The sequence below is a fragment of the Aptenodytes forsteri genome, unplaced genomic scaffold (assembly GCF_000699145.1).
Source record: "Aptenodytes forsteri isolate BGI_AS27 unplaced genomic scaffold, ASM69914v1 Scaffold241, whole genome shotgun sequence".
Taxonomy (NCBI): Eukaryota; Metazoa; Chordata; class Aves; order Sphenisciformes; family Spheniscidae; genus Aptenodytes; species Aptenodytes forsteri.
In genome coordinates this window covers 1,549,710-1,558,602 of record NW_008795252.1, presented here as the reverse complement: position 1 = coordinate 1,558,602, position 8,893 = coordinate 1,549,710, and the positions used below count along the sequence as shown (strand labels likewise).

Genomic DNA, 8,893 nt, shown 5'->3' with positions numbered 1-8,893 from the left:
AAAAAAAAAAAAAAAAAAAAAAAAAAGAAGGGGGGGGGGGGGGGAGGAGTGTTAAACTGAAAGAAATGAAAACACAGGTCCACTTTTTTATTTTCCGTTTTCATTTTAAGAGAATGAACAGTCCGAAATAACAGAAAAGTCATTGTGAAAAGAGGCCATTTTCAGCAGTTGCATAGTGCCGTCAGCAATCACGTGCAGAAAGGTGACAGAAGAATGAATTTCCACTGGTCCAGCTTTTCCTAACATGAGGTGTCCAAACAGATCTGACTGGAATCCCTTTTAAAAAAAAAAAAACAAACAATCCTACCTAGTCTGACTTCAGTCTTGGATCAACTGCAGGAAAGACTTAAAGGTTAGGAAAACAGCCTGCGCTAGTCAGCATGACTTTAAGAAAACCGGGCCTTGCCAAACATAGTTTTAGAAGAAGAGATTGCTGATTTGGTGACAACAAGGTATTGTGTAGGTGCAATAAGCTCTGGGTGGATCCAGAGGCGCCGAGTGCCCCAAACTGACCTGTTTGTGCGTTAAGCTCTTGCTGCAGAGATCTCCGCCACCGGCACAGCCTAGGGCTGACCCCTCCTTGATGGAGCCCAGCACCCACCCACCGTCCCTGGGAAGGCTGGCAGGGGTTTCCACCGTGGGTGTTTTGTACTGTGGTGGTTACAGCAACCCCCTGAGTGATGGGAGGTGGGGAGGCAGTTGAATGATCTCAGGGTGATATGCTTAAACCCCGTGTCTCCTACTGCCCGTCCTGCTTGAGTCACTGCCTTATGGTATAAGGGGGCAGGCAGCACCTTGCCAGCTCCAGCAGCAGCCCCTGAGTCCTGCTCAGCTCCTTCGTAGTTACAGGCGCAGGATTGGATTGCAGCCTCTGGATACCAGGCACGTCTCTTTTGCAGCTTTCATGTTCGGGAGAGACACGTGCCCCGACACAGGCTCTGTGGAGTGTTAGACAGTGGCCCACTGGGGCGTGCAGGCTTTCCCCATCATGTTTTGCAAGCCCAGGTGGTTCCCAGTGGAGCAAGGATAGGCTGGCTGCTCCATCCTGGGCAAAAAGTTGGCTTGCAGATCGGTGCATGGGGCACCTCTATTCTGGTTACAGAATTTGTGCGTGGTTTAAAATCTGCTTGTCACAGCAGTCATCAGCCAGGAATACTAATGAAATAGTCGTGCTGCAGTGTGTGACATTCAACACCTCTAAAAGTGAATACAGAAATCCCTGGAGGCTAGAAGGCGGCAAGACTAGGTGGTGAATAACCAGGGAGACAGGGCGGTCCTCCGGTGCAGTCAGGTTGGTCGGTGCAGTGGGCACATCCTCACAAACCTGTATTTCTAATCCAGAAGCCCTCTCCCTTGGCTGAGAGGTGGTTAGCAGGACCGGGAGTGCACAAAGCCATGTACTGGCTGCAGCGTTGCAGCCGTGCCACCAGCGCAGGCATGCCGAGCCCACCGTCCCTGGTCTTCCCTGCGCCCAGTGGCCCCAGGAGCCTGCAGGCTCCTTGCCAGGGCTGTACGGCCACCCAGTGCCCGGTGGCAGCACAGCCTGTCGGCGGGCAGTGAAGGACGGCAGGGTGGGCAGCTCAGCCTTGCTGCGGCTGGCTGCAGCCTCTGCGCTGGCAGAGGGCAGGCAATGACTGCAAGGCATTGGGTGGGGGGGTGACGCAGGCTGGTGAGATGCCCAGACACGTACAGCACCTTGCGGTGACACCGACATGCATATGCTTGGACACGCACCCCCTGCCACCCGGGTGCTCGCCCGGGGGGCCGCAGATGGGCACGTGCCAGTGTGCAAACCCACAGTCACAGGCGCACGCAGCCTTGTGAGCACAGAGACACGTCCGAACTGCCCATGCACATGCACGTGCACACGCGCTCATGCACAAAACCCTGCACACAGCCGAAACACGTGCCTGCCCTCATCCTGCTCTGCCCACACAAGCCCTCCGCTGCCTGCACAACCGGGCAGTGGCGCTTCCGCGAGTCCTCACGTGCACGTCCTCGGGCAAATGCTTACATCTAGACGCAGACTCGCCGGCACGTGCCTGTGCTCGTCACCAGACCTTTCTGTAGTCTGCTCGTCCAACAGGGAGGGGAAGGGACAGGCGAACTTGTGGCTGCAAAGTGAAGCTGCACGTTTTTCATGGCAGCAGGCAAGACCGAGCACCAGTTGGTCAGTCCCATCACACCAACGTAATGTGCGATGCTATTGGGATCCTCCATTTCTCACTCCAGTAACATGAAATTTAGCAAAACTCTGCCCCTTGCAGGACTGCATAGTACATACATCCATGCATTATATAAGCATACGCATGAATATACGTTGAATGGGCATTGGCACGCCTCTGGGTGAAACCAGGTCTTCTCAGGTGTCATCTGCTGTGACACGCTGCCCCATTTGGGGAGGACTTGTGTCGGGTTTTGTTGGTTCGTTGGTATTTTCAGTTTATTGGTTGGGTTTTGGGTTTGATTTTGGCTTTTGTGCCTAGCGTGGAGTTGTAAATCTGAGCCAGTTCAGAGCTTCTGAGGCCAAAAAAGGTGTGCTAACGCCACCTCCCCCACCCCCCCCACCCCCACCCCGCCCCCCCCCCCCCGCCCCATGCGCACAGCTGCTCGCTGTGTCTCTCCCACTTCCTGCTGACATCCCGTTTCCGAGGATCTGTTTTCTTTGGCTTTCTTTGCTGTGGGCCAGGTGGTGCCGGGGCAGCTGCTCTGGCACTGCAGCGGGAGGGATGTGCTTTCTCCCACCCGCTCTTTTCTTCGCAGGATGTTTGTGGCGCAGCAGATTGCCAGCAGTAACCTGCTGCTCCTCGTCATGGATGCTGCCTGCGACTGCAGCATCTTCCCACCTGTCCTGCTGGATGCGAAAGAGGTCAAATATATCCTTCCACGTGTAGCAGGGACGCATGGCTCCGCAGGCCTGTTTGCTAGGGTGGAAAACCTTCTCCCAAAGCAATTGCCACAGGGGTGGAGGGCATGGCAGCCCTGGGAGGGAGAGTGTGTCACCTCTCCCTAAGTGGGAGAGAGTGAGACGCAGAGCAGGCAGGGTTGAGGTGTGGTGGAGAGGAGGTACCAGTCCTGCCCTCCAGCCCCCTGGGAGGAAGCCAGCCTCCACCAGCCAGGCTGTCGGATGCGCTGTACGAGGGTGAGGGATGGGACAGGCCAGGAGAAAGGGTCAATGGTGGGGTGGGCACAGTTGGGCTGGCTCCTCGACAGTGCTCCCAGGTGCTTCCATAACTCATCCCTGCTGGGTCTTCATCCATCTCTCCTAGCAAGGGCAGCGACGTGGTGCAGCTTGTCACCGTAAAGGTGAGCCCTCTCCGTGCGTTTTGGCCACTTTCAGCTGCTTGACTTTCCTTGCCGTCTTCTAGCGCTTGGAGATGTCTCTAGCCCGTGCAGGGTGACCTGCCCTTCCCTTGTCCTCCCCGCTCTGTCTCCCAGGCTGAGCAGTTACACCTAGATGACATGCATCAGCACCCCATGGGTCTGTGCAGTGCTCATCCCCCTTTTCCCTGCCTGCCGCTGCCAACATCCTTAACAGCCTCGCACATAACGCTTCAGTGAAGTGTGAACGGATGCGGTCCCAGAAGCTGAGGCGGCGGCCAGACACGTGCCACGCGTTTCACCCCGAGGTAACCCGGGGCAGCGTGGGAGGGAGGGAGGGAGGGAGAGCACGCAGCTGGGTTTCACCATGGGCATGCCTGTGCCCATGCACACGTCTCCTCTTGTACCTCTGCGTTGTGTGTATCGCGTGCCCATCCCGCCAGCTGGACCCAGACACAGCCGTGTGACTCCCCAAGGGGCTTCCTAGCAGGAGGACAGTCACGCTAGTGACACCTGGGAAGGGTTTGAGCTCAGATATCACAGGGCTGCTGGATTTCTTTGGGGGGTTCACCTGCTGGAAAAAGCTCCAAGTCCTGTAACCAGCCCTTGGGACCTGAGCTTGGTGCAGCCAGGCAGCTCTCCCGCCTGCCGGGCTGGCAGGAGTTTGGTCCAGGCACCTTCGCACAGCATGCAAGGCAGCCCAGCTGCCTGTCCCTGCCCCGCGGGGCCAGGAGCAGGCACAGTGACCTGCTCGTGGGCAGGGGACTCTGGAAGGAGCTGCAGGAGGGACATGCAGATGGGAGCCGATCCTGCTGCAGCCTCCGAGGCTGAGGGATGGGAATCAGGGTGTGGGGCAGAGCATGGCAAGAGCTGGGGAAGCGGGTGGCTTCCTAGCTCGCAGGCGGCTGCCATGGCCCACGGGCATCAAACCAGTCCCTTCCTTTGCCCCCGGTGATCCTTTTCTTTTGGCCCTCTGCCACAGGCATTGCTACCTCCTCCAAAGGCAAGGGGCGGGCTCCCTTCCCTCTGCCAGCGGCCACCCTGGCAGTAAGCAAGCTGACGCCTTCTCTCCCGTCTCCCAGGAAAATGCCCAAGACTGTGGTGGCGCTGCCGAGGTCTCCGTCTCACCGACGCTGCTCCTCCTGCCCTTGGCGCTGCTCCTGCGGTGACACTGCCTGCAAGGGTGATGCTGCCTGCAATGCGCCTTACACGGCAGAGACCCGGGAAGGAGGGAGCCGCTGCTAGTTGGAGCATCAGGAGGGGAGGAGATGGGGTGCAGGCCATTCTGGGACACCTGCTGTGACTACCTGGGGAGACCGAGGTGTTACTGACGCGGCACAGCGTGTCCTGTGTCCTTCACTGCAAGGTCCAGCATGGTGCCGATGGTGGAAGCTGCTCCCTCCTCAAAAGCCCACAGCGAAAGGCCTGTGCAAGGACCAGCAGGGTCAGCTCCCGGCACACCACCTACTGAGCTGCTCCTCCCGGCCATCGGCTCATGGGACAGCCGAGGTCATTGGCATGGGCTCCCGGCTCCCGGCAACACCACCTACTGAGCTGCTCCTCCCGGCCGTCGGCTCATGGGACAGCCGAGGTCATTGCTGGCATTTCACCATCACCCTGCCTCCCACGGAACCACTTTGGGATAGTTTGCCCCAGGAGGCAGAGGGCTCAGTGGGGCAGATCTGGCCTTAGGAGAGCAGGAGGGGCAGGGGACGCTGTTTGCCTCTCCCTAAGTGGGAGCCACCAGGATTTTGAGCACCCGGGGCCGGAGCAGCCCAGGCACAGCCCTGCCGGAACAGGGACCTTAGTGGTTCCCAGCAGGGAGGCAGCATCTCCTGGTTTTGGGGGTGGTCCTCGACCAGGACCCCAGGGGCAGGACATGGTGCCTAACCCGAACTGCACTAATGTAACACACAACCGGACAATGGCAAGTAGCATGGCTTGACTAGTTAGCTGCAGCTACGCCAGCTCTGCCGAGGAGACCCCCTCCTAACACTGCTAGCACAGTATCCAGATTCTTGTCTAGATGTGGATTTACCTCTGGGAAGGGGTTATGTATGACCCACCAAAAGAGGGAGTAAGTTCCCCGCTGCCTGCTAGTTTCACTGCAGAAGCAGTTAAAAAACAGGCACTTTTCCCCTTGGAGCAGCACTGCCCTGCTCATTGAAGCTGCCCTTGGTTGTCCCGGGGCAAGCAGCCCCCTGCCCTGAGCCTGGCGTTCCCGGCCGGTGGGAATGGGCCATTTCTCACAAAGCTTTACGGAAAACGGGTGGGGAGCACCCATTTTTCCTTCTTTTTTTTTGTATGAACTGCTCCATACCATCTCGTTAAAAACAAATATATGGCATATTTTAAATAGATACTTAAGCTTCAGCATGTCATGTTTGGTGCTAGTCACAGCTTTATACTACATCCCAGAAACCTGTTTCTGCACCGAACCTGCGGGGATAGGGTGCGGGTGGAGGGACTGCAAACGCAGCTGCGGTGGCCTGGCCATCAGGGATGTGCTGGCAACTCATGGGGACACCAAGAAGTGTTCCTGGTCGCTGCGCCGTTGTTTTTAGCCAAGCTATGGGAAGAAGAGCCTCTGGCCCTGCAGCACGTGCTGTGAACCGGCTGGCTGCACCACACAGCCTATGGCTCTCTGGTCACCTCTGAGGCAGGGTGGGAGTCCTGGCGCAAGCAGGGTACATGCTAGGGGTAGGGATGCCACAGCCAATGGCTAGAGACAGAAACAGGATCTCACCTTGAGCTCTGCACCATCTCCATCTGTAGCCACCCCAGCACCCGTGGGTACATCGTGGTGGCACCCAGGAAGCAGGCTAGCAGGCCAGCCAAGGCAGCATCTTACTCTGGCCTCCTCTGACAGGTGGGTGACTTTGGGAGCCCCCTGCACCCCTCTGGGCCCCCTGAGAGCTGTGTGGCTCATCACACCAAGCTGCCACCTCCTGCAAGGCAAGCACCCGCACCCTCCTCGCTTGCTACCTGACGAGCAGCACTGCCTGCAATGCTGCCCTCTGCGCATGCTGGCCATGCGGAGCTGCGGGGCTCCTCGCTGAGCCCACCAAGCCACCCGCTCCTGCAGCCACCACCGCCGGGGTTAGACCCATAAGCAGCTGCTGCAAAAGGCAGTTTTATGAGAAAGGGATTTATCCTCACACCAGGGCTTGTCCCCTTCCCCACATGAGCAGGAGCCTACAGATGCACCCCAGGTGTGCTAGGGTCAGTACAGATGCTGCCCCTCTTGCCACTAGTGTCACCCGACACTAAGGGGACAGTACCGGTCAGAACCTGGTCCTCATGGGGACCTTTCAGGACGTTACAGCTCCTGCTGTGGCGGGTTTTGCCTCACTGGAGGCGGTTACGGCAAAAAGAAGAGGAACGGCTGCACTACTGGAAGTAAATCTGGAGGTGGAGGTGGAGATGTTTCCAGGCTTCAGATGCAGTGACCTTATCAGAGCCAGAAGCAGCCAAGGAAGATGAAGGCAGCGTAGAGGGCAAAGGGGTGGCTGTCAAGGCCGAGGAGCTTGGGAGCCACTCGCAGACGGAGGAGCCACCAGCTTGGGGCGTCCCCCGCCCACTGGCACAGCTCCCCCAGCTCCGTGTGTGTGCCTTCGGTGCCTGCCCTCCTGGGGCACCGCTTTCAAGGGTGACCTCCCTGTCAGAAAGGATTACCGGTCTCATCTCCACTCAAAAAAGATACACGTTGCCCTGCCACATATGAACCATGTTTGATTTCAGGTGCATTAATCCACAATAAACATGGTTCCGTAAAGAGAGTGGCAGTGAGAGAATGAAGACATGAATTATACCCAGCTTAGTTGCTTCAGCAAGTTTGTGCATAGGTTGTAACTGGAGGAAATAGGACAGGGGTGAGAACTGGATTATTTCTTAAACTAAAAAATAAGGATGAAGGTTTGCCAACAAGCCCTGACCTAAAACCCGAGCACACTCTGGGAACCGGGCTGCAGAGCCACTTGCACCGTTTGCACACTGCAATGTCGAGCTGCTGCAGTGAGCAGCGGGAGGACGGACATCTCCCTCCGTACAGCCCGCGCTGGGGTACACCCAGCTAAAGCAAAAGGAGCCATTCCCAGAGCTGCCGGTGCTGCCGTGCCAGGGCTTCCCCGGGCAGCCGCCGGGCAGCATGAGCTGGGCTGTGGGCACAGCTGGCCGGTTTGCCTGGGCCCTGCCAGGGCTGGCAGCAGATGCCAAGCACCCACCTTAGCCTGCCCTGCCCCAGTCCCACAGGTGACATCCTGCTCCGCCAGCCCACGCTGCCTCCTCCAGCGCTCACCAGCTGCCCCCTGAGTGCCTCCATGCCCCACAGCAAACAGCTCTCCTCCCACCCACGCTCCTGGGGCTTGAGCTGGGAATTGGGGGGTGAAACCAGATGGCAACTAATAGTCAGGAGATGCTCTGTGTGTCTCCAGAGGAGAATGGCCCCTGCAAGGGGGCGAGGGCAAGGCATGACCTCACAGCCCCCCACCACCTGAGCCGGGGCCTCTCACCCCCAGAGCCACTCCTGTGGCAGAGCTCCCCAGCCTCTAGCTGCAGGGTCCTGTGGGGAGACATCTCCTCACGCCCCTCACTGGGCTGCACCACCCGCTCCTGCTGTGCTTCAGAGAGTGCCCCCCCGCTTGCACTCATTGCTTGATAGGGATGCCCTAGGCACCCCCCCCTTGCCCATGTCCTGCACAGAGGGATGGAGGAGACCCCAGGGTCCCTGGGAAGCTCCAGCAGCAGCATTTGGGCAGTGCCGGGTACCCCCCTGCAGGGGACTCCCTGCTGCCTGAGAAAGAGGTGTGATTTATAGACCCGCTGCTGGAGCTGGGACAGCTGGGCTTGCTGTGGGGAGCGAGGAGGAGGGGAGTCTCCCCAGGCCCCCTGCACAGCTGCCCTTGAAACCCCAGCGGGTGCGCTTGGCCACAGCAGCTCCCAGGGGGCCCGTGCTGGTGCTTGCATGCTGCGGCATGCAGTTTTGCGACAGAAGCTCCTGCTTCTGTATGTGAGGTTTGTCTTAGCCATTTATTAGGAGGCAAACACAGCCCTTTTCTTCCCATGGTGCTGCTGATCCACAGTGGGATGAGCTGTGCCCTCATTGCTTGATAGGGATGCCCTAGGCACCCCCCCCTTGCCCATGTCCTGCACAGAGGGATGGAGGAGACCCCAGGGTCCCTGGGAAGCTCCAGCAGCAGCATTTGGGCAGTGCCGGGTACCCCCCTGCAGGGGACTCCCTGCTGCCTGAGAAAGAGGTGTGATTTATAGACCCGCTGCTGGAGCTGGGACAGCTGGGCTTGCTGTGGGGAGCGAGGAGGAGGGGAGTCTCCCCAGGCCCCCTGCACAGCTGCCCTTGAAACCCCAGCGGGTGCGCTTGGCCACAGCAGCTCCCAGGGGGCCCGTGCTGGTGCTTGCATGCTGCGGCATGCAGTTTTGCGAAGAAGCTCCTTGCTTCTGTATGTGAGGTTTGTCTTAGCCATTTATTAGGAGGCAAACACAGCCCTTTTCTTCCCATGGTGCTGCTGGTCCCCGGTGGGATGAGCTGTGCCCAGGTGTTGCTTTCTTTTTTTTT

At 58.5% G+C, this 8,893-nt stretch overlaps 1 protein-coding gene across 1 annotated transcript in view; it reads left to right on the top strand.

Moving 5' to 3' along the window:
- Positions 1–4,490, top strand: part of CACNA2D4 (calcium voltage-gated channel auxiliary subunit alpha2delta 4) — a 134,344-nt gene extending 129,854 nt beyond the window's left edge. The window contains exons 36-38 of the mRNA XM_009279061.1: positions 2,764–2,876; positions 3,547–3,629; positions 4,404–4,490. Of these exons, the coding sequence (XP_009277336.1) occupies positions 2,764–2,876; positions 3,547–3,629; positions 4,404–4,490 (283 nt within the window). The remainder of the gene's footprint in view (positions 1–2,763; positions 2,877–3,546; positions 3,630–4,403) is intronic.
- The last annotated feature ends 4,403 nt before the right edge of the window (positions 4,491–8,893 follow it).